The 27,692-nt window shown below is 28.8% G+C and overlaps 1 protein-coding gene across 1 annotated transcript; it reads left to right on the forward strand.

The window, feature by feature from the left end:
* On the forward strand, positions 1-27,692 carry LOC143243265 (uncharacterized). The gene is made up of 2 exons (XM_076487113.1): positions 1-686; positions 27,598-27,692. The coding sequence occupies exons 1-2, from the start codon at positions 410-412 to the stop codon at positions 27,690-27,692; spliced, it is 372 nt and encodes a 123-aa protein (XP_076343228.1). The 5' UTR covers positions 1-409.

Genomic DNA, 27,692 nt, shown 5'->3' on the forward strand with positions numbered 1-27,692 from the left:
CAGGCCCTGCTCGACCCGCAACCAAAGCCACAAAGCCATACCTTAAGTCACCATGTCAGGAATGGCTGTTAAGTTATCCAATCTGTGCTAAATGCTCTGTTTACTTTTCACTTAGCCCGGCGACACGCTAGAGTAGTCCCACCAGACTTAAAGCATTCGATATTAGTCTTCCGGTAATAAGCAAGAACTAAGACTTTAAACCAAAGTGAAATTTTTGTGATGCTTTAATATTAGGCTTAAGGTATATTACGACAGTTTTTGAAATATTCGGTAATATTTATATTTTACGCAGAAAAATGTACTTAAAGTTTTTATAGAGGACTTCTGTCTTTATTATGCAGTTTAGTAACAATCGATTTAGTAATGGTTTAGATGGTGTAGTCTAGGAAGCCTTTTACTACTCGTGGCAATGTTTTCTCAGGGCTTCGAATCAACGAGCAGTAGTCCAACGCTCATCGAGAAGCCCGATAACCTTGCAACTAGGGAGACCGTCGGCCACTTCTCTCCTCGTTCATTGGAAAACGATTCGCCGAAAGTGGCCGGTTCTCACCACGATCCTTGCGTTCCTACAACTTCGTTCTTAATACGCGACATCCTTGGCCACGCTGCACAAGCACCAGACATGACGGCCCAGTCGAGTTCCGAGAAGTCAGAAGAGAAAGTTCTCCAATCAGTGATGAAGAAAGGTGAATCTACACATTTTCAAATCTTTAAATGCTGTGAAGGAACATGTAGATTAACACTGGAACCTCAGATATAGTGAAACTCTCTAACAAACATTCAATGAGAAAAATTACTACACTATAAAGATTCTTTATAAAGGCATATCGGGATAGAAACGTGTTTAGTTGTAGTTCGATACGTTCTTTTAAAACAGAGAACATTATTGTTTCTTTTTCTTCCTGTTGTCATTTATAAGATGTCAGATCAAGTTCAAATATGGTTTCCGTGCTCATTAAAGTAAAATAGAGAGGGTGAATCCAGCTAGAATAAAGTTATTGTGATATTAAAATTAAAATATATTTGGTGCTAGCCAAACTAAAATATTGCTTCATGTATAACAAAATAACCTTCACGTAGTAAGATGTTCGCAGTTATTCTGTACCTTATAGATAAAATAACCTTCACGTAACAAGAGGTTCACAGTTATTCTGTACCTTATAGATAAAATAACCTTCACGTAATAAGATGTTCACAGTTATTCTGTACCTTATAGATAAAATAACCTTCACGTAATAAGAGGCTCACAGTTATTCTGTACCTTATAGATAAAATAACCTTCATGTAGTAAGTGGTTCAGTGTTATTCTGTACCTTATAGATAAAATAACCTTCATGTAGTAAGTGGTTCAGAGTTATTCTATACCTTATAGTTTATATAACCTTTATGTAGCAGGTGGTTCAGAGTTATTCTATACCTTATAGTTTAAATAACCTTCATGTTGTAAGTGGTTCGCAGTTATTCTATAAGTTATTTTTTATACTAATAGTACATTATAAGAAGAGAATGTACAAATTAAAACACAACTTGCGATTTCTCTTCAGAAAGTTTGTGTTATAGCAGACGATTATGAACAAGCCCTACAGATAAGTCAGGCGATTCTACAAAACGTGTCAACTGTAATAACCCGTAGCTTACATTGTTTCCGAAGAACATTTACGTTATATGAGGTAGAATAAAAAATTTAACAGATAATAACGTTGTTTCTACAGATTATGCACATTGTGGAAGATGAAACAAACACTGTTTAACAGATAAATAGTTATATGAAGCACTGTTAGCATATCATTATTAATAAGATATGGGAATATATATATGTATGTGTACTTGTGTCTGTATATATGTTTATATATGTATGTATGTGTGTGTACTCGTGTGTATATATATATATGTATGTGTACTTGTGTCTGTATATATATATATGTGTGTCTCTATAAAACTAAACTGTAACATTAAGAGTGAAACTTGAAACGTTAACGCACAAGAAAATTTAAAATGGTATTGTTCACCGAAGCAAATCCAAATAAAATATTCATATATATATATATATTCATATATATACTAAATATTTATTTTATTTTTCACCAGAGTTAAAGTTGAAAGTAAAATGTGTGACGTAAAGAACCAGCGCATTATTTGATTGACTACATTTTCTAATGTGAACTACATTAAATAAATCTGTAGAGTTTTCACCTCGTTTTACTTCATCATATAGTAACCTGAAGTTAAGTTACTCCCTATTGTATCGAAACCTAGTTTTAGTGTTGTAAGCTCACAGACATATCGCTGTGCCACTGGGAGGTATAGTGAAGTTAACCGGACTCAAAACCCGTAAAAATATTTTAACTCTTGTGTAATGTGTAGAGTGATAGTGGTTTTAGCAGCTAGCAGTGAAACGTTTACTGTTTACTTGTAAATAAAATATGTATTTCACTTATTAAAACACTTATTACAGAATACAATTATTCTGCATAATGCTTAAATTACAAGCTAACACCACAGGAATAGAACTTTGAGATTTTATGTATTTCTGGAATATTCCAAGTCCATTAATACATTTTTGGTGAAGTAGTTAACGAGTTGAGAAACGTTTTACCTATATCTGAAATATCTCAAGTCAATTAATAAATTTTGGGTGAAACATTCAGGATTGAGAAAGGTTTTATGCATTTGTAAAATATTCCAAGTCAGTTAATGAGTTTTGCGTGAAACAGTCAGTTAATGAAGTTCTGATTCGTCAAGTTTGAAAGCAATGTTTTCACGCAGTATTTGAACTTGTAAGTCAGTTTTGTTTTCCAGGATTATAAAGGAAAGTGATCACAAATTGTCTGTTCTGAAATCAAACCTTCCCTGGTGTAGAGTTGAATTTCAAATATTTTTTACCTCTTGGTTGGTTTCTATTATTTACCACATGTATCGAGTTTTACTCTATTTTATAATTTCGCAGTAAACAGCTTGAGTAACACAATAAATGCATAGTATAGTGTTGTAGTGACCACGTTTTTGTAATTTTAATCGATGTTTGTGTATTTTAAAGGTAAAGAACATTATTAATAATGATGTGGAGGTGAACTGAAGCAGCCTGTTTGATCGGGTAACCGCCTTGTTTTTATCAATTTCAATTATGGGGACCAAAGGTGTCGGATTGGACAAGAGATCTGAAGATTATGAACATTCAGTTGTGTCTGAGATATCAACGTAAATATTCAGTTTTTTTATTCGGTTAAGAATAATCACTTCAGGCGGCGGGTGCTGCCTACTAATTGCCTTCACTCTTGTACGCTGTTCAAAATTAAGAATGGCCATAGCTAAACTATAGGCATCTCTGGCTTAGTTGCTAAGCCCATTATGTGCATAAAAAAGGTCAGAGCCTTAGTTAGTGTAGTGCTCCAGGGGTAGTTGCCCAAAGCATAGCCGGAAGTTGTGCATAGACTGAGCTCTTAGTTTTTTATTTGGTAAATTACTAGACTGGAGGCAAATAAAACCTTACCATTTGAAATTATCATCCGTGTTAAGTACGGCAATTTGCTCTGTGTAGTATGATATGGTAATAAGTTATTGACTTCACTCTTTAGTCTTTAGTAATGACTTGCTGTGTGTAGTATTATATGGTAATAAGTTATTGACTTCACTCTTTAGTCTTTAGTAATGACTTGTTGTTTGTAGTATGATATGGTAATATGTTATTGATTTCACTCTTTAGTCTTTAGTAATGACTTGTTCTGTGTAGTATGATATGGTAATAAGTTATTGACTTCACTCTTTAGTCTTTAGTAATGACTTGTTCTGTGTAGTATTATATGGTAATAAGTTACTGACTTCACTCTTTAGTCTTTAGTAATGACTTTTTGTGTGTAGTATGATATGGTAATAAGTTATTGACTTCACTCTTTAGTCTTTAGTAATGACTTGTTGTGTGTAGTGTGATATGGTAATAAGTTATTGACTTCACTCTTTAGTCTTTAGTAATGACTTGTTGTGTGTAGTATGATATGGTAATAAGTTATTGACTTCACTCTTTAGTCTTTAGTAATAACTTGCTGTGTGTAGTATTATATGGTAATAAATTATTGACTTCACTCTTTAGTCTTTAGTAATGACTTGTTCTGTGTAGTATGATATGGTAATAAGTTACTGACTTCACTCTTTAGTCTTTAGTAATGACTTGTTGTGTGTAGTGTGATATGGTAATTAGTTACTGACTTCACTCTTTAGTCTTTAGTAATGACTTGTTCTGTGTAGTGTGATATGGTAATTAGTTACTGACTTCACTCTTTAGTCTTTAGTAATGACTTGTTCTGTGTAGTATGATATAGTAATAAGTTACTGACTTCACTCTTTAGTCTTTAGTAATGACTTGTTGTGTGTAGTATGATATGGTAATATGTTATTGACTTCACTCTTTAGTCTTTAGTAATGACTTGTTGTGTGTAGTGTGATATGGTAATTAGTTACTGACTTCACTCTTTAGTCTTTAGTAATGACTTGTTCTGTGTAGTATGATATGGTAATAAGTTATTGAATTCACTCTTTAGTCTTTAGTAATGACGTGTTGTGTGTAGTATGATATGGTAATAAGTTACTGACTTCACTCTTTAGTCTTTAGTAATGACTTGCTGTATGTAGTATTATATGGTAATAAGTTACTGACTTCACTATTTAGTCTTTAGTAATGACTTGTTGTGTGTAGTATTATATGGTAATAAGTTATTGACTTCACTCTTTAGTCTTTAGTAATGACTTTCTGTATGTAGTATTATATGGTAATAAGTTACTGACTTCACTCTTTAGTCTTTAGTAATGACTTGTTGTATGTAGTATTGTATGGTAATAAGTTACTGACCTCACTCTTTAGTTTTTAGTAATGACTCGCTATTTAGTATTATATAGTAATTAAAATATTGACTTCACTCTTTAGTCTTTAGTAATGACTCGCTATTTAGTATTATATAGTAATAAAAAATATTGACGTCTCTCTTTAGGCTTTAGTAATGACTCGCTATTTAGTATCATATAGTAATTAAAATATTGACTTCAGTCTTTAGTCTTTAGTAATGATTCGCTATTTAGTATCATATAGTAATTAAAATATTGACTTCACTCTTTAGTCTTTAGTAATGACTCGTTATTTAGTATTATATAGTAATTAAAATATTGACTTCACTCTTTAGTCTTTAGTAATGATTTGCTGTATGTAGTTTTATATGGTAATAAGTTACTGACTTCACTCTTTAGTCTTTAGTAATGACTTGTTGTGTGTAGTATTATATGGTAATAAGTTACTGACTTCACTCTGTAGTCTTTAGTAATGACTTGCTCTGTGTAGTATGATATGGTAATAAGTTATTGACTTCACTCTTTAGTCTTTAGTAATGACTTGTTGTGTGTAGTATGATATGGTAATAAGTTATTGACTTCACTCTTTAGTCTTTAGTAATGACTTGTTGTGTGTAGTATTATATGGTAATAAGTTACTGACTTTACTCTGTAGTCTTTAGTAATGACTTGCTCTGTGTAGTATGATATGGTAATAAGTTATTGACTTCACTCTTTAGTCTTTAGTAATGACTTGTTGTGTGTAGTATGATATGGTAATAAGTTATTGACTTTACTCTTTAGTCTTTAGTAATGACTTGCTGTATGTAGTATTATATGGTAATAAGTTACTGACTTACTATTTAGTCTTTAGTAATGACTTGTTGTGTGTAGTATTATATGGTAATAAGTTATTGACTTCACTCTTTAGTCTTTAGTAACGACTTGCTGTGTGTTGTATTATATGGTAATAAGTTACTGACTTCACTCTGTAGTCTTTAGTAATGACTTGCTCTGTGTAGTATGATATGGTAATAAGTTATTGACTTCACTCTTTAGTCTTTAGTAATGACTTGTTGTGTGTAGTATTATATGGTAATAAGTTACTGACTTCACTCTTTAGTCTTTAGTAATGACTTTCTGTATGTAGTATTATATGGTAATAAGTTACTGACTTCACTCTTTAGTCTTTAGTAATGACTTGTTGTATGTAGTATTGTATGGTAATAAGTTACTGACCTCACTCTTTAGTTTTTAGTAATGACTCGCTATTTAGTATTATATAGTAATTAAAATATTGACTTCACTCTTTAGTCTTTAGTAATGACTCGCTATTTAGTATTATATAGTAATAAAAATATTGACGTCTCTCTTTAGGCTTTAGTAATGACTCGCTATTTAGTATCATATAGTAATTAAAATATTGACTTCAGTCTTTAGTCTTTAGTAATGATTCGCTATTTAGTATCATATAGTAATTAAAATATTGACTTCACTCTTTAGTCTTTAGTAATGACTCGTTATTTAGTATTATATAGTAATTAAAATATTGACTTCACTCTTTAGTCTTTAGTAATGATTTGCTGTATGTAGTTTTATATGGTAATAAGTTACTGACTTCACTCTTTAGTCTTTAGTAATGACTTGTTGTGTGTAGTATTATATGGTAATAAGTTATTGACTTCACTCTTTAGTCTTTAGTAACGACTTGCTGTGTGTTGTATTATATGGTAATAAGTTATTAAATTCACTCTTTAGTCTTTAGTAATGACTTGTTGTGTGTAGTATTATATGGTAATAAGTTACTGACTTCACTCTTTAGTCTTTAGTAATGACTTGTTGTGTGTAGTATTATATGGTAATAAGTTACTGACTTTACTCTGTAGTCTTTAGTAATGACTTGCTCTGTGTAGTATGATATGGTAATAAGTTATTGACTTCACTCTTTAGTCTTTAGTAATGACTTGTTGTGTGTAGTATGATATGGTAATAAGTTATTGACTTTACTCTTTAGTCTTTAGTAATGACTTGTTGTGTGTAGTATGATATGGTAATAAGTTACTGACTTCACTCTTTAGTCTTTAGTAATGACTTGCTCTGTGTAGTATGATATGGTAATAAGTTATTGACTTCACTTTTTAGTCTTTAGTAATGACTTGTTGTATGTAGTATTGTATGGTAATAAGTTACTGACCTCACTCTTTAGTTTTTAGTAATGACTCGCTATTTAGTATTATATAGTAATTAAAATATTGACTTCACTCTTTAGTCTTTAGTAATGACTCGTTATTTAGTATTATATAGTAATTAAAATATTGACTTCACTCTTTAGTCTTTAGTAATGATTTGCTGTATGTAGTATTATATGGTAATAAGTTACTGACTTCACTCTTTAGTCTTTGGTAATGACTTGTTGTGTGTAGTATTATATGGTAATAAGTTATTGACTTCACTCTTTAGTCTTTAGTAACGACTTGCTGTGTGTTGTATTATATGGTAATAAGTTATTAAATTCACTCTTTAGTCTTTAGTAATGACTTGTTGTGTGTAGTATTATATGGTAATAAGTTACTGACTTCACTCTTTAGTCTTTAGTAATGACTTGTTGTGTGTAGTATTATATGGTAATAAGTTACTGACTTCACTCTGTAGTCTTTAGTAATGACTTGCTCTGTGTAGTATGATATGGTAATAAGTTATTGACTTCACTCTTTAGTCTTTAGTAATGACTTGTTGTGTGTAGTATGATATGGTAATAAGTTATTGACTTCACTCTTTAGTCTTTAGTAATGACTTGCTCTGTGTAGTATGATATGGTAATAAGTTATTGACTTCACTCTTTAGTCTTTAGTAATGACTTGCTGTGTGTAGTATTATATGGTAATAAGTTACTGACTTCACTCTGTAGTCTTTAGTAATGACTTGCTCTGTGTAGTATGATATGGTAATAAGTTATTGACTTCACTCTTTAGTCTTTAGTAATGACTTGTTGTGTGTAGTATGATATGGTAATAAGTTATTGACTTTACTCTTTAGTCTTTAGTAATGACTTGTTGTGTGTAGTATGATATGGTAATAAGTTACTGACTTCACTCTTTAGTCTTTAGTAATGACTTGATGTATGTAGTATTATATGGTAATAAGTTACTGACTTCACTATTTAGTCTTTAGTAATTACTTGCTCTGTGTAGTATGATATGGTAATAAGTTATTGACTTCACTTTTTAGTCTTTAGTAATGACTTGTTGTGTGTAGTATGATATGGTAGTAAGTTACTGACTTCACTCTTTAGTCTTTAGTAATGACTTGTTCTGTGTAGTATGATATGGTAATAAGTTACTGACTTCACTCTTTAGTCTTTAGAAATGACTTGCTGTATGCAGTATTGTATGGTAATAAGTTACTGACCTCACTGTTTAGTTTTTAGTAATGACTCGCTATTTAGTATTATATAGTAATTAAAATATTGACTTCACTCTTTAGTTTTTAGTAATGACTCGCTATTTAGTATTATATAGTAATAAAAATATTGACGTCACTCTTTAGGCTTTAGTAATGACTCGCTATTTAGTATCATATAGTAATTAAAATATTGACTTCACTCTTTAGTCTTTAGTAATGACTCGTTATTTAGTATTATATAGTAATTAAAATATTGACTTCACTCTTTAGTCTTTAGTAATGACTTGTTGTGTGTAGTATTATATGGTAATAAGTTATTGAATTCACTCTTTAGTCTTTAGTAATGACTTGTTGTGTGTAGTATTATATGGTAATAAGTTACTGACTTCACTCTTTAGTCTTTAGTAATGACTTGTTTTGTGTAGTATGATATGGTAATAAGTTACTTACTTCACTCTTTAGTCATTAGTAATGACTTGCTGTATGCAGTATTATATGGTAATAAGTTATTGACTTCACTCTTTAGTCTTTAGTAATGACTCGCTATTTAGTATTATATAGTAATTAAAATATTGACTTCACTCTCGTAATGAATGAGCAGCGCTTAACCGGACTGGCTGTTTCGTCTATTGAATATGAAACTGGAAAATCTCTCGATTAAAACGATTTATTTGACATGCACCTCAGGACGGCTGGTATGGGTATTAACTCATTTACCAAAATAAAGCAGAGAACAAAGTTTCGACCTTCTTAGGTCATATTTGCGTTAATAAAAAGAGTTTGCAACTGACCGTTGCCCAGCACATGTCTTATGGATGACAGTGTAAAATTGATAATTTTATTAAAGCTAAGAAAGTAATTTGTTAAGTCTTTCTACCAAATACAACAAAATTTGAAATAAAGACATTATGGATATTATTGTTTTGTTTAAATTATTTATCATAAGCTAAGATGTGTTTTGGTTGTTATTTTACTTTAACTTATGTTGTATTTTGCAAGTTTGTGAGTGTGCTTGCAGTAGGAATTTTGTCCTCAGAACATCAGTGTTTCACGTAAAGAAAAGACAGACAACTTTGTGTTTTTTCTACCATACTTCAGTTTTCTTCATATTAAAAAGTGTAATTATATAGTGTGGACTGAAGTTTCTAGTCCTTAGGCGGGAACTCCACCCACTTCCCTCATACCTCTAGTCTTTACTCTTTCTTCCCTCCAGTAATTCTTCCTTCTTTCATATTCATACTTCTGTCGCTTCTGCCATCCTCTCTCCTTCTCTTAATCTTCTGTTTATCTCTTCACCCTCAACTAGACCCCCCCTGTTATAATTCTTCTTCAACCTGTTTCTCTTCCTCATTTCTCTGTTTCCTTCCTCTCCGCCTCCGAATTCAATAAAAAAACATGTTATCTCTCATAATTATTTCACTGCATTGGACTAACGGAGAAGTTTGTATTAAAACAATTGAAGCAGCTCATTGTGCTTTCTTAAAACGAAGAAACGATCGTTAAACTTGTTATTTGTGTTACCACGGATAATATTTATGCTTGAGGTGATGGATTATTTCACTCTATGCTTCATAGATCCAGTGAAAAGAGCGGTTTTTATCTACTTCAACACGAAAATAGATAAAATAATTATTTTGCATCAGTAAATATATTTTCATAACTCCCAGCAAATGCTTTTACCGATAAAAAGTTTCTTCCATAAGCTAGTATATAATATTTAACGTGTCATCATTAGATTATCCATTCACAAGCTGTAATTGTTTCATGCACTCTCCAACTACGCGTTATTTACAACTAGATACTGTCTCAGTCGATTAAAGTACGACGTGAATGTTATAAATCATTAGAAACTGTCATTAACCAGTTACAGTTGTGTTATAGTTATTGTAACACAACATTATGAAGAATTGAAAAGTGACATCGTAAATGTACTTAAAACTGATGCAGTTATATGTGAGGTTGATCAAAACTCAAACCAGTTAAAGCAATGATATAATTGTTGCAACTTAAAAATTCGTTTATATAAATGTTGAAGCCTAACAATACGAATCATTCGTTTACATAATTGTTGTAGCTCAACAATATAAATCTTTGGCTTATACAATTGTTGAAGCTTAACAATATGAATCATTCATTTATATAATTGTTGTAGCTTAAAAATACGAATCATCCATATACGTAATTGTTGTATCTCTACAATACGAATAACTGATTTATATAATGAATGAAACTTAGTGGAATGGACGGCAACTGCTTGATGTGGAGACACAACTGTAGAGGAAGACATTTCGAAAGTCTTAAGCATTTCGTCATTTGTTTATATAATTGTTATAGCTTAACATAACGAATGATTGGTTTACATAATTGTTGTAAGTTAGGAATATAGCTTTATATAATTATTGTAACCTAAGAATACGAATAATTGGTTTACATAATTGTTGTAAGTTAGGAATATAGCTTTATATAATTATTGTAACCTAAGAATACGAATAATTGGTTTACATTGTTGTTGTAGTTCATTAATATGAATCATTAATTTATATAATTGTTCTACCTTAAAAATACGAATAATTAGTTTATATAATTGTTCTACCTTAAAAATACAAATAATTGGTTTATATTATTGTTGTAACTTACCAATACGAATCTTTGGCTTATATAACACTGCACAACAAAGGTTTTGCTTCTTGAACACTGTTGGGTGTTCCTTATAGATTTTTGGCTGCTGATCACGAAAATCATATCCAAATTTGACCATCAAGTACCGTTTCATCGAAATCTTCAGTTTTACCAGGACATTACTAAAATGGAAAAACGACATCAGGACAACTGGAATTCGTCAATGCTTGCTGACTACTGTTGGACACTGCAACGTGATGCACCGGATATTTAATACAAACGAAAATCAGGAGCAAAACACTTTTAATTATGTTGAACTTACTAGCGTATTAGAAACATAAACGCAATTAAATACGTTATTGCCGATAAACAGTTAACTGTCTATTTCTCAGAGTTCCTACGTGATGAAGCAAAACCAGAACTATATTTGTGCATACCCACCAGGTACTATGAGCAAAAACTTTTCAAAAATATTGTTGTGCAGTGTTGCAGTTAAAAATTATGAAATTTGGTTTATTGTTGAAGCTTTAAGATACGAAGCATTCGTTTATATAATTATTGTAACTTAACAATACGAATCATTATTATATAATGATTATATAATTGCTGTAGCTACATTCATCATTCATTCACCATTAGATTCCATCAAGGAACATAGGGCCGCAATCTTGCGGATTCTTCAACAGGTATTTAAGTGAGTAGGTTGTTCGCCCACTGCACCGAACCGTCCCTAATTTATTAGTGTAAGACTAGAGGGAAGGCAGCTAGTCATCACCACCCACCACCAACTCTTGGGCTACTCTCTTACCAACGAATAGTGGGATTTACCGTCACATTATAACGCCCCCACGGCTGGGAGGGCGAGCATGTTTGGCGCGACGCGGGCACAAACCCGCGACCCTCGGATTACGAGTCGCACGCCTTACGCGCTTGGCCATGCCGGGCCCTTTTGGTTTACATAATTGTTGTAATTTAACAATACCAATAATTGGTTTATATAATTGTTGTAGCTTAACGATATGAATTTTTGGTTTACATAATTGTTGTAATTTAACAATACCAATAATTGGTTTATATAATTGTTGTAACTTAACGATATGAATTTTTGGTTTATATAATTGTTGTAACTTAACAATATGAATTTTTGGTTTATATAATTGTTATAACTTAATAATATGAATATTTGCTTTATATGATTGTTGTAACTTAACAATATGAATCTTTGCTTTATATAATTGTTGCAACTTAACAATATGAATCATTGGTTTATATAATTGTTGTAGTTTTAAAATACGAACCATTTGTTTACATAGTTGTTGTAACTTAACAGTATAAATCTTTGGCTTATATAAATGTTGTAACTTAAGAATAATAATAATTAGTTTTTATAACTGTTGTAACCCTAAAATACGAATCATTTATTTATAATACTGTTGTAAGTTAACAGTACGAATCATTGGTTTATATAATTGTTATAACTGAACAGTATGAATCTTTGATTTATATAATTGTTCTAACTTAATTATATGTATTTTTGGTTTATATAATTGTTGCAACTTAACAATATGAATTTTTGGTTTATATAATTGTTATAACTGAACAGTATGAATCTTTGGTTTATATAATTGTTGCAACTTAACAATATGAATTTTTGGTTTATATAATTGTTATAACTTAATAATATGAATCTTTGTTTTATATGATTGTTGTAATTTAACAATATGAATCTTTGCTTTATATAACTGTTGCAACTTAACAATATGAATCATTGGTTTATATAATTGTTGTAGTTTTAAAATACGAATCATTGGTTTATGTAATTGTTGTAACTTGACAGTATGAATCTTTAATTTATATAATTGCTTTAACTTAAGTATATGAATCTTTGATTTATATAATTGTTGTAAGGTACCAGTACGAATGATTGGTTTATATAATTGTTGTAAGGTACCAGTACGAATGATTGGTTTATATAATTGTTGTAACATAACAATACGAATCATTGGATTATATAATTGTAGTAGTTTAATAATATGAATCTTTGGTTTATATAATTGTAGTAGTTTAATAGTATGAATATTTGGTTTATATAATTTAGTAGTTGGAAAATATGAATATTTGGTTTATATAATTGTTTTAACTTAAGAATACGAATATTTGGTTTATATAATTGTTTTAACTTATGAATACGAATATTTGGTTTATATAATTGTTTTAACTTAAGAATACGAATATTTGGTTTATATAATTGTTGTAACTTAAGAATACGAATATTTGGTTTATATAATTGTTTTAACTTAAGAATACGAATATTTGGTTTATATAATTGTTTTAACTTATGAATACGAATATTTGGTTTATATAATTGTTTTAACTTAAGAATACGAATATTTGGTTTATATAATTGTTGTAACTTAAGAATACGAATATTTGGTTTATATAATTGTTTTAACTTAAGAATACGAATATTTGGCTTATACAATTGTTGTAGTTTAAAATTATAAACGTTGGTTTATATTATTGTTGTGGCTTAAAAATATGAATTTTTAGTTTATATAATTGTTGCAGTTTAAAAATACGAATCATTTGTTCATGCAATTGTTGTACCTTAACAATAGTAATAACTGATTTATATAATTCTTAACTTAAGAGTCGGAATCATTCGTTCATGTAATTGTTGTAGCTTGACTGTATGAATTTTTGGTTTACATTATTGTTAAAATTTAACAATATGTATCTTTCCTTTATATATTTTTGTAACTTAAAATATCAATCTCTTGTTCATATACTTGTTGTAGCTTAACAATACGAATCATTCGTTTAGATAATTATAATAGCTGAAAAGTAGAATGCTTGGTTTCTATGATTTTCATAACTTAACAATAGGAATGTTGGTTTATATAATTGTTGTAACTTAAGTACATCAAACTGTGGTCTATATAATTATTGTAACTTAAGTATATCAAACTGTGGTTTATATAATTGTTGTAACTCAATACTATGTATCTTTGTTTTATATAATTGTTGTAACTTAATAGTATGAAAATTTGGTTTATGTACTTGTTGTAGCTTAACAATACGAATCATTCGTTTAGATGATTGTTGTAGCTTAAAAGTGAATACTTGGTTTATATCCGTTTGCAGCTCAACAACACGAGTAATTGGTTTTTTGGATTCTTGTAATTTTACAACAGGGATGTTTAGTTTATATAATTGTTGTAACTTAACGGTATAAGTCTTTTGTTGATGTACTTATTGTAACTTAACAATATGAATCTTTGGTTTATATAAATGTTGTAAGCTAACAATACGAATAATTGGTTCATATAATTGTTGTAACATAACAATACGAATTATTGGATGATACAATTTTTGTAGCTTATATGTACAAATCATTGGTTTATATAATTGTTCAACCTTCAAAGTACGAATAATTGGTTTACACAATTTTTGTAGCTTAACAATTGGAATCATTCGTTTATATAATTGATTGTTATATTTTAAATACGAATCATTGGTTTATATTATTGTTGTAAGTTAACAATACGAATCATTGGTTTATATAATTGTTGTAACGTAACAATATAAGTTTTGGGTTATATAATTGTTGTAACTTAAGTATAACAAACTGTGGTTTATGTAATTGTTGTAACTTAACAATATGAATTATTGGTTTATATAATTGTTGTACTTTTAAAATACGAATCATTGGTTTATGTAATTGTTGTAACTTAACTAAATGAATCTTTGATTTATATAATTGTTGTAAGTTATCAATACGAATAATTGGTTTATATTATTGTTGTAACTTACCAATACGAATCTTTGGTTTATACATTGGTTGTAGCTTAAAAATACGAATCATTGGTTTATATAATTCTTATTACTTACAAATACGAATATTTGTCTTACAATTGTTGTAGCTTAAAATTATGAACGTTGGTTTGTATATCTGTTGTAGCTTAACAATATGAATCTTTGATCTGTATTATTGTTGTAACTTAACAGTATAAATTTGTGGCTTACATGATTGTTGTAACTTAAAAATAAGAACCATTGTTTTTTTTTATAATTGTTTAACCTAAGAGTACAAATCATTGGTTTATATAATTATTGTAGCCTATTACTACGAACCATTGGTTTATATAATTTCTCTACCTCAAAAATACAAATCATTGATTTATATAATTGCTCTACCTCAAAAATACGAATCTTTGGTTTATATGATTATTGTCGTTAAATATTATGAATCTTTAATTTACATAATTGTCTTAATTTATCAATATGATTAATTGGTTTATATAAGTTTTGTAGCTTAATAGTATCAATGTTTGGTTTATATAATTGTTGTAGCTTAACAATACGAATCATTCGTTCATATAATTGTTGTAGCTTAACTGTATGTATTTTTCCTTTATATAATTGTAGTAACTTAAGAATATGAATCTTTGGTTCATATAATTGTTGTAGCTTAACTGCATGAATTTTTGGTTTACATAATTGTTGTAACTTAACAATATGTATTTTTCCTTTATATAATTGTAGTAACTTAAGGATATGAATCTTTGGTTCATATAATTGTTGTAACTTTACAATACTAATCATGGGTTTATCTAATTGTTGTAACTTAAGAGTATGAATCTTTGGATTATATAATTGTTGTAGCTTAACAGTATGAAAATTTGATTTATATAATTGTTGTTTCTTAACAATACAAATCATTCGTTTAGATAATCGTTTTCGCTTAAATGTAGAATCATTGGTTTATATAATTGTTGTAGCTTAACAACACGAGTAATTGGTTTATAGAATTGTTGTAATTTAACAGTAGAAATCTTTGGTATATATTATTGTTGTAACTTAAGAATACGAATCATTGGTTTATATAATTGTTGTAAATTAACAACACGAATTATTGGTTTATATAATTGTTGTAGCTTTAAAATACGAATTATTGGTTTATGTAATTGTTGTAATTTAACAGTATGAATAGTTGATTGATATAATTGTTTTAATTTGACAATAATAATTGTTTCTGATGATTAAAATTTTTAATGATGGTTTAAAATCAACATTATGAAATATAAACCCCAGTTACATTTGTTGTGATTATTATGAGTTAAAGCACCCATACTTTCTTGTTTCGGACAACAAGACATCAGCTAAAACTCACAGATAATTAGAAGCATCGAAAGATGTTAAAACTGTAGTTGCGTATGTTTGTGATGAAAATTTAAAGTATCTGATTTCGTTCTCCTAAATCATTCGTGGCTTCGTAAAGAAGAATACTGAGACACGACAAAACTGTTTTTGGCAATAAGGAGTTGTGTTATATGTCTTTTCTTGCTTAACAGATAAATGTGTAGCAATTCCGGTGGTTAGGAGGGCCTTAATAGCTATTACTAATCGTATAATGTGCTCGGCGTGCACGAGATAGGAAGTTACTCATTCTGGACAATGAGAAGGCTGCTGCTACACGTTCCACTACAGATAAACAATTGGTATATATAGTTACTCGACATTTTGCTTCGTTGGTAACATCAACTACTTATTCAGTATTAGATATATTTTATATATTCAATAAACTTTAAAAAATAAAGTTATATGAAAATTTACCGGCAAAACCCTATTTTAATGAAATTCAAACTCATTTGTGCACTTTTCAAGGCTGGATAGCCTGCTTCGTGCCCGGCATGGCCAAACGTGTTAAGGCATACGACTCGTAATCCGAGGGTCGCGGGTTCGAATCCCGGTCGCACCAAACATGATCGCTCTTTCAGCCGTGGGGGCGTTATAATGTGACAGTAAATCCCACTATTCGTTGGTAAAAGAGTAGCCCAAGAGTTGGCGGTGGGTGGTGATGACTAGCTGTCTTCCCTCTAGTCTTACATTAATTAGGGACGGCTAGCACAGATAGCTTTCGAGTAGCTTTGTGCGAAATTCAAAAAACAAACAAACAAAGAAAGCCTGCTTCGTAGCAATGAAAAAGTTAAAATCGTACAAAAAATGGAATAAATTAGTTTATAAACACGTTAAACAACTTCATCGTATTTAAAAAACACATTCCATGAGAGATAGTCTCTCTTTGATTAACAGCTATGTAGTGATGAATAAATGAGGCAAAGTGATAGGCTTTGTTGAAACCTGAGATTGATTCGCGTTTTAGTAGACTAAAAAAATGATATAATAATGTTTTTGAGTAGAATGCTTAGTGTTATTGAGAAGCGATAAAATAGCTACATCAGCCTTCCATCTTCAGGCGAGCCTGCGTAAGATGTTGCAGGTCTTTATCGTGTTTTCCTGGTGGATTATGAAGAACATTTGGTGATTGGTCTGTTTATCCTTAGTTCTGATTGGTAGAAATACTCCAACTGGTAGCCACGTCTAATCCCCAATATCTGTTCAGTGAAGGCTTTATTGTGTTCATGCAGAAATATTATTGAACTTCCCTCTTTTTATTTTCCAAAAAAAATTGTCTGTGTCGAAAATTATAGTTTTGTCTCGGTTTATTTTGTCTCCAGTTGGCACAGTGTGTTCTGCAACAGCAGAATTTTCATTAGACTTGTCCAGTTGACACAATGTGGTCATAAGATTTGTCCAGTTGACACAGTGTGTTTATAAAACTTGTCCAGTTGGCACAGTGTGTTCTGCAACAGCAGAATTTTCATAAGACTTGTCCAGATGACACAGTATGTTCATAAGACTTGTCCAGTTGACACAGTGTGTTTATAAAACTTGTACAGATGACACAGTGTGTTTTGCAACAGCAGAATTTTCACAAGACTTGTCCAGATGACACAGTATGTTCATAAGACTTGTCCAGTTGACACAGTGTGTTTATAAAACTTGTCCAGTTGACACAGTGTGTTCTGCAACAGCAAAATTTTCATTAGACTTGTCCAGTTGACACAATGTGGTCATAAGATTTGTCCAGTTGACACAGTGTGTTTATAAAACTTGTCCAGTTGTCACAGTGTGTTCTGCAACAGCAGAATTTTCATAAGACTTGTCCAGATGACACAGTGTGTTTATAAAACTAGTCCAGTTGGCACAGTGTGTTCTCCAACAAGAGAATTTTCACAAGACTTGTCCAGATGACACAGTATGTTCATAAGACTTGTCCAGTTGACACAGTGTGTTTATAAAACTTGTCCAGTTGACACAATGTGTTCATAAGATTTGTCCAGTTGACACAGTGTGTTTATAAAACTTGTCCAGTTGGCACAGTGTGTTCTGCAACAGCAGAATTTTCATAAGACTTGTCCAGATGACACAGTGTGTTCTGCAACAGCAGAATTTTCACAAGACTTGTCCAGTTGACACAATGTGGTCATAAGATTTGTCCAGTTGACACAGTATGTTCATAAGACTTGTCCAGTTGACACAGTGTGTTTATAAAACTTGTCCAGTTGACACAGTGTGTTCTGCAACAGCAGAATCTTCATGAGACTTGTCCAGTTGACACAGTGTATTCATAAAACTTGTCCAGTTGACAGAGTGTGTTCATAAGACTTGTCGAGTTGACAGAGTGTGTTCATAAGACTTGTCCAGTTGATATAGTGTGTTCTACAACAACAGAATTTTCACGAGACTTGTCCAGTTGACACAGTGTGTTCATAAGATTTGTCCAGTTGACACAGTGTGTTCATAAGACTTGTCCAGTTGACAGAGTGTGTTCTGCAACAGCAGAATTTTCATAAGACTTGTCCAGTTGACACAATGTGTTTATAAGACTTGTCCAGTTGACAGAGTGTGCTCATAAGACTTGTCCAGTTGACACAGTATGTTCATAAGACTTGTCCAGTTGATATAGTGTGTTCTACAACAACAGAATTTTCACGAGACTTGTCCAGTTGACACAGTGTGTTTATAAAACTTGTCCAGTTGGCACAGTGTGTTCTGCAACAGCAGAATTTTCATAAGACTTGTCCAGATGACACAGTATGTTCATAAGACTTGTCCGGTTGACACAGTGTGTTTATAAGACTTGCCCAGTTGACACAATGTGTTTATAAGACTTGTCCAGTTGACAGAGTGTGTTCATAAGACTTGTCCAGTTGACACAGTATGTTCATAAGACTTGTCCAGTTGATATAGTGTGTTCTACAACAACAGAATTTTCACGAGACTTGTCCAGTTGACACAGTGTGTTCATAAGATTTGTTCAGTTGACACAGTATGTTCATAAGACTTGTCCGGTTGACACAGTGTGTTTATAAGACTTGCCCAGTTGACACAATGTGTTTATAAGACTTGTCCAGTTGACAGAGTGTGTTCATAAGACTTGTCCAGTTGACACAGTATGTTCATAAGACTTGTCCAGTTGGCACAGTGTGTTCTGCAACAGCAGAATTTTCATAAGACTTGTCCAGATGACACAGTGTGTTCTGCAACAGCAGAATTTTCACAAGACTTGTCCAGTTGACACAATGTGGTCATAAGATTTGTCCAGTTGACACAGTATGTTCATAAGACTTGTCCAGTTGACACAGTGTGTTTATAAAACTTGTCCAGTTGACACAGTGTGTTCTGCAACAGCAGAATCTTCATGAGACTTGTCCAGTTGACACAGTGTATTCATAAAACTTGTCCAGTTGACAGAGTGTGTTCATAAGACTTGTCGAGTTGACAGAGTGTGTTCATAAGACTTGTCCAGTTGATATAGTGTGTTCTACAACAACAGAATTTTCACGAGACTTGTCCAGTTGACACAGTGTGTTCATAAGATTTGTCCAGTTGACACAGTGTGTTCATAAGACTTGTCCAGTTGACAGAGTGTGTTCTGCAACAGCAGAATTTTCATAAGACTTGTCCAGTTGACACAATGTGTTTATAAGACTTGTCCAGTTGACAGAGTGTGCTCATAAGACTTGTCCAGTTGACACAGTATGTTCATAAGACTTGTCCAGTTGATATAGTGTGTTCTACAACAACAGAATTTTCACGAGACTTGTCCAGTTGACACAGTGTGTTTATAAAACTTGTCCAGTTGGCACAGTGTGTTCTGCAACAGCAGAATTTTCATAAGACTTGTCCAGATGACACAGTATGTTCATAAGACTTGTCCGGTTGACACAGTGTGTTTATAAGACTTGCCCAGTTGACACAATGTGTTTATAAGACTTGTCCAGTTGACAGAGTGTGTTCATAAGACTTGTCCAGTTGACACAGTATGTTCATAAGACTTGTCCAGTTGATATAGTGTGTTCTACAACAACAGAATTTTCACGAGACTTGTCCAGTTGACACAGTGTGTTCATAAGATTTGTTCAGTTGACACAGTGTGTTTATAAAACTTGTCCAGGTGACAGAGTGTGTTCTGCAACAGCAGAATTTTCATAAGACTTGTACAGTTGACACAATGTGTTTACAAGACTTGACCAGTTGACAGAGTGTGTTCATAAGACTTGTCCAGTTGATACAGTGTATTCGTAAGACTTGTCCAGTCTTTCTCTTCCTGTTCCCGTTTCATAGATGACATTGTTTCAACAGAACTTCAGACATAGTAGGCTTAAGAATTTAATGGACTGCAACTATCAAAGATTAACCATTTATTTATTTTACTCTTGGATAAAGTGTTTATCATTTTCATAGTGAACAAACAGTACAATCGTATTTAGTTTATCTTGGAGAATAACGTTTGTTTAACCGATAATGCATAGCATATATTGTATGTTCGAGTCGCTAGTGTGTGTCAGTTCATTGCATCTATAATGTATGTTATATATTCTATTTCATGTACGCTAGTATGTGATAGTAATGATAAACAAATAGTCGCCATGCTCTCTTATTTTCGGATTTTGGCAGGTTAACACAAGCAGTTGTTTTGTTTAACGTTAAAGAGCTACGTTGCTTTGGAGAATGGGACACAGTCCACAACTGAGTTACAGTGTTATAGTTGGGTGTCTGCTAAAACACATGCGTTGAATGTGTTTTGATTCGTACATAAATAGAATCGTACTCACCCAGGAATTAACCGGTAACAAGTGAGGAATTACGGGAAGTGTTTACATAGTAACATCAGTTTAATGTATACTTAATGTTGGGTAAACACTTGCATCTTATACATTATCGAATGTCAGAATTTCATGTTATATTTTACTTTCTTTATGAATAAAACCTGAAGTTTTATTTAGTTCTTATTCAAATTCTTAAACTGTTGAGTATGATATAGAAACCTGTTATCTTTTGAACTGATACATATCTAATAACTAATTCTAATGTGTCTTGACAAACCTCATACATTAAACATAGTAAAGCAGTAATATAGATTCCATTGAAAATAGACATATTACATCTTATTTCACATTCGTGTAATACCAAAGACCGAGAATTATCTCTTGTATGTTTTATCACATCGCTTACGATATTTATTATTGGATATTTAAAGTTATTAATAACATAGATACATCATAAGATTATTGGATATTTAACGTCATTAATAGTATAAAACATCATAAATTTATTGGATATGTAAAGTCGTTAACAGTTTAGACACATCATGATATAATTGGAAATTTAAAGTCATTAATACTATAAAAAATCACAATATTAATGAATATTTAAAGTTATTAATACTATAGAAACATTATGATATAATTGGATATTTAACGTCATTTATAGTATAAAAACTTCATGATATTATAGAATATTTAATGGAATTAATGGCATAGTTACATCATGATGTTACAGGATATTTAAAGTCATTAATAATATAATAACATTATGACATGATTGGATATTTAGGGTCATTAATAGTTTCTATGTAGAAACTTGATGATATTTTTAGATATTTAAGGTTATTAATAGCATAGATACATCATAATATTATTGGGTATTTAAAGTCATTAATAGTATAGAAACTTTATGATATTATGGGATATTTAAAGTTATTAACATTATAGAAACGTTATTATACTTTTCGATATTTAACTCATTAACAGTTTCTGTATAGAAACATGGCATTTTTGTATATTTAAAGTTATTAATAGCATAGATACATCATAATACTATTGGATTCATAAAATCATTAGTAGGAAAGATACATCATGATATTATTGGATATTTAAAGTTATTAATAATATAGAAACATCATTATATTATAGGATGTTTAAAGTCATTAACACCTTAAAACATCATGATGTTTCTATATTATTAATATATATTATTAATGATAGTTCATAATATTTCTAAACTAACAATGACTTGAAATATCCTGTATAGAAACTATACAAAAACATGACGATATTTTGGGATATTTAAAGATAGACACATAATGTTATTGGATTTTTAAAGTCATTAGTCGTATGGAAACGTCATATATTATTGGATATTTAAAGTTATCAATAGCTTAAAACGTTAGGATATTACAGGAAATTTCAAGTCATTAATAGTATAGAAATATTGTGATATTATTCGATATTTAAAGTCATTAATAATTTCTGTATAGAAACATGACCATATTTTTGGATATTTAAAGTGATTAATAGCAAAAATACATCATGATATTATTGGATATTTAAAGCCATTAATGGCAGAGATACATCATAATATTTTTGGATATTTGAAATCATTAATAACAAAAATACATCATGATATTATAAGATATTTAGAGTTATTAATAGTATAGAAATATCATGATACTTCAGGAAATTTCAAATCATTATTAGTATAGAAGCATTATAATATAATTTAATATTTAAAGTCATTAATAGTTTATATATAAAAACATGACGATATTTTTGTACATTTAAAATCATTAATAGTATAAAACAATATGATATTACAGGAAATTTCAAGTCATTAATAGCACAGATACATCATAACATTATTGGATTCTTAAAGTCAGTAGATGTATGAATACGTTATGATACTATTGGATATTTAAAGTTATTAATAGCTTAGAAACATCATGATATTACAGGAAATTTCAGGTCATTAATAGCACAGAAACATTATGATATTATTAAAAATTTCAAAGCAGTAATAGTAGAGAAACATCATAATATTATTCGATATTTAAGGTCATTAATAATTTCTATATAGAAACATGACCATATTTGTGGACATTTAAAGTCATTAACGACATAGATACATCATAATATTACATTATATTTAAAGTCATTAGTAGTATAAAACATCATGATACTATTGGATATTTAAAGTTATTTATAGTATACAAATATTATAATATTATTCGATATTTAAAGTAATTAATAGCATAGATACATCACATCTATTAACGTAGTTTAACTTCAAATACTACTATCTATTCATTTTTGTAACAAAAGATAGCTTACGATTTGCAAATTATATATTGGAGAGCACAACGTATGAAAATAAAGTTAGTAGGTAATATCAAACTACAAAATTCACGTATTTAGTCTTCTTTTTACCTGTATGTTTCAGTTAAGTAAGGGTACCTAGAACATACTTTTATATCTTTCGCTAACTTTTAAGCTAACTTAAAGTATCTTATATTTTACTTTGTATTTTAGATTAAGTATGGGTATCTAGTATCCATAGTTTTATTTCTGAGAATGTGTTTTTAGTATCTAAAGTTTGATTTCTGAGAGTATATTTTTGTATCTATAGTTTCATTTATGAGAGTATGTTTTGGTACCTATATTTTATTTCTGAGAGCATGTTTTTAGTATCTACAGTTTTAGTTCTGAGAGTATGTTTTTAGTACCTATAGTATTATTTTTGAGGACACGCTTTTAATATCTGTAGTTTTATTAATGAGAGTATGTTTTAGTATCTGTAGTTTTATTAATGAGAGTATGATTTTAATATCTGTAGTTTTATTAATGAGAGTATGTTTTTAGTATCTGTAGTTTTATTAATGAGAGAATGTTTTTTAATATCTGTAGTTTTATTCATGAGATTATGTTTTTTAATATGTGTAGTTTTATTGATGAGAGTATGTTTTTAATATCTGTAGTTTTATAAATGAGAGTATATTTTTAGTATCAGTCATTTTATTAATGAGTGTATGTTTTTAATATCTTTAGTATCATTAATGAGAGTATGTTTTTAATATTTGTAGTTTTATTTATGAATGTTTTTAATATCTGTAGTTTTATTAATGAATGTTTTTAATATCTGTAGTTTTATTCATGATAGTATGTTTTTAATATCTGTAATTTTATTAATGAGAGAATGTTTCTAATATTTGTAGTTTTATTTATGAATGTTTTTAATATTTGTAGTTTTATTAATGAGAGTATGTTTTAATATATGTAGTTTTATTAATAAGAGTATGATTTTAATATATGTAGTTTTATTAATGAGAGTATGTTTTAATATCTGTAGTTTTATAATGAGAGTATGTTTTTTTATATTTGTAATTTCATTCATGAGAGTATGTTTTTAATATCTATCGTTTTATTAATGAGATTATTATTTTAATATCTGTAATTTTATTAATGAGAGTATGTTTTTAGTATATGTAGTTTTATTCCTGAAAGTATGTTTTTAATATCTCTAGTTTTATTAATTAGAGTATGTTTTAATATCTGTTGTTTTATTAATAAATGTTTTTAATATCTATAGTTTTATTAATGAAGTTTTTAATATTTGTAGTTTTATGTATGAATATTTTTAGTATCTGTAGTTTGATGATTGAAGGTATGAATTTAATATCTGTAGTTTTATTAATGAGAGTATGTTTTATTATCAGTCGTTTTATTAATGAAAGTATGTTTTTTATATCTGTAGTTTTATTAATGAAAGTATGTTTTTATATCTGTAGTTTTATTAATGAGAGAATGTTTTTAAGATTTGTAGTTTTATTTATGAATGTTTTTAATATTCGTAATTTTATTCATGAGAGTATGTTTTTAATATCTGTAGTTTTATTCATGAGAGTATGTTTTTAATATCTGCAGTTTTATTCATTAAAGTATGTTTTAATATCTGTAGTTTTATTAATGAGAGTATGTTTTTAGTATCAGTCGTTTTATTAAAGAGAGTATGTTTTAATATTTGTAGTTTTATTTATGAATGTTTTAATATCTGTAATTTTATTAATGAATGTTTATAATATCTGTAGTTTTATTCATGATAGTATGTTTTTAATATCTGTAATTTTATTAATGAGAGAATGTTTCTAATATTTGTAGTTTTATTTATGAATGTTTTTAATATTTGTAGTTTTATTAATGAGAGTATGTTTTAATATATGTAGTTTTATTAATAAGAGTATGATTTTAATATATGTAGTTTTATTAATGAGAGTATGTTTTTAGTATCTGTAGTTTTATTAATGAGAGTATGATTTTAATATCTGCAGTGTTATTAATGAATGTTTTTATTATCTGTAGTTTTATTCATGAAAATATTTTTAATATCAGTAGTTTTATTAATGAGAGTATGTTTTTAGTATCTATAGTTTTATTAATGAGAGTATGTTTTAATATATGTAGTTTTATCAATGAATGTTTTTAATATCTGTAGTTTTATTCATGAAAGCATGTTTTTAATATATGTAGTTTTATTCATGAAAGCATGTTTTTAATATATGTAGTTTTATTCATGAGAGCATGTTTTTAATATCTGTCGTTTTATTAATTAGAGTATGTTTTTAGTATATGTAGTTTTATTTGTGAAAATGTAATATCTGTGGTTTTATTAATGAGAGTATGTTTTTAATATCTGTAGTTTTATTAATGAATGTTTATAATATCTGTAGTTTTATTCATGAGAGTATGTTTTTAATATCTGTTGTTTTATTAATAAATGTTTTTTATATCTATAGTTTTATTAATGATGTTTTTAATATTTGTAGTTTTATGTATGAATATTTTTAGTATCTGTAGTTTGATGATTGAAGGTATGAATTTAATATCTGAAGTTTTATTAATGAGAGTATGATTTTATTATCAATCGTTTTATTAATGAAAGTATGTTTTTTATATCTGTAGTTTTATTAATGAGAGAATTTTTTTAATATTTGTAGTTTTATTAATGAGATAATGTTTTTAATATCTGTAGTTTTATTAATGAGATTATGTTTTTAATATCTGCAGTTTTATTCATGAGAATATGTTTTTAATATCTGTAGTTTTATTCATGAGAGTATGTTTTAATATATGTAGTTTTATTAATAAGAGTATGATTTTAATATCTGTAGTTTTATTAATGAGATTATGTTTTTAATATCTGCAGTTTTATTCATGAGAATATGTTTTTAATATCTGCAGTTTTATTCATGAGAATATGTTTTTAATATCTTTAGTTTTATTCATGAGAGTATGATTTTAATATATGTAGTTTTATTAATAAGAGTATGATTTTAATATATGTAGTTTTATTTATGAATGTTTTAATATCTGTAATTTTATTAATGAATGTTTATAATATCTGTAGTTTTATTCATGATAGTATGTTTTAATATCTGTAATTTTATTAATGAGAGAATGTTTCTAATATTTGTAGTTTTATTTATGAATGTTTTTAATATTTGTAGTTTTATTAATGAGAGTATGTTTTTAATATCTGTAGTTCTATTAATGAGATAATGTTTTTAATATCTGTAGTTTTATTAATGAGATTATGTTTTTAATATCTGCAGTTTTATTCATGAGAATATGTTTTTAATATCTGTAGTTTTATTCATGAGAGTATGTTTTAATATATGTAGTTTTATTAATAAGAGTATGATTTTAATATCTGTAGTTTTATTAATGAGAGTATGTTTTTAATATCTGCAGTTTTATTCATGAGAATATGTTTTTAATATCTGCAGTTTTATTCATGAGAATATGTTTTTAATATCTTTAGTTTTATTCATGAGAGTATGATTTTAATATATGTAGTTTTATTAATAAGAGTATGATTTTAATATATGTAGTTTTATTAATGAGAGTATGTTTTTAGTATCTGTAGTTTTATTAATGAGAGTATATTTTTAATATCTGTAGTTTTATTAATAAGAGTATGTTTTAGTATCTGTAGTTTTATTAATGAGAGTATGATTTTAATATATGTAGTTTTATTAATGAGAGTATGTTTTTAATATCTGCAGTGTTATTAATGAATGTTTTTATTATCTGTAGTTTTATTCATGAAAATATTTTTAATATCAGTAGTTTTATTAATGAGAGTATGTTTTAATATCTGTCGTTTTCTTAATGAGAGTATATTTTTAGTATCTGTAGTTTTATTAATGAGAGTATGTTTTTTAATATCTGTAGTTTAGTTAATGAGAAAATGTTTTTAATATTTGTAGTTTCATTTATGAATGTTTTTAATATCTGCAGTATTATTAATGAATGTTTTTATTATCTATAGTTTTATTCGTGATAGTATGTTTTTAATATCAGTAGTTTTATTAATGAGAGTATGTTTTTAGTATCTGTAGTTTTATTAATGAGAGTATGTTTTAATATCTGTAGTTTTATTAATGATATTATGTTTTTACTATCTATAGTTTTACTCATAAGAGTATGTTTTGATATCTGTAGTTTTATTCATGAAATTATTTTTTAATATCAGTAGTTTTATTAATGAAAGTATGTTTTTAATATTTTTAGTTTGATTAGTGAGAGCATGATTTTAATAAGTGTTGTTTTATTTATGAGAGTATGTTTTTAATATCTGTAGTTTTATTAATGCGAGTATGTTTTATATATCTATAGTTTTATTCATGAGAGTATGTTTTGAATATCTGCAGTTTTATTAGTGCGAGTATGTTTTTAATATCTGTAGTTTTATTCATGAGAGTATGTGTTTAATACCTATTTTCCATTATTTCATTAGATTCAACAGAAGAAGAAACTCGTTCTTCTGTGAAAGCTAAGAAACCAAGAAAGGCTCGGACAGCTTTCAGCGATCACCAACTTCAGGTAATTTGA

This window comes from Tachypleus tridentatus, unplaced genomic scaffold, assembly GCF_004210375.1.
Source record: "Tachypleus tridentatus isolate NWPU-2018 unplaced genomic scaffold, ASM421037v1 Hic_cluster_2, whole genome shotgun sequence".
NCBI lineage: Eukaryota > Metazoa > Arthropoda > Merostomata > Xiphosura > Limulidae > Tachypleus > Tachypleus tridentatus.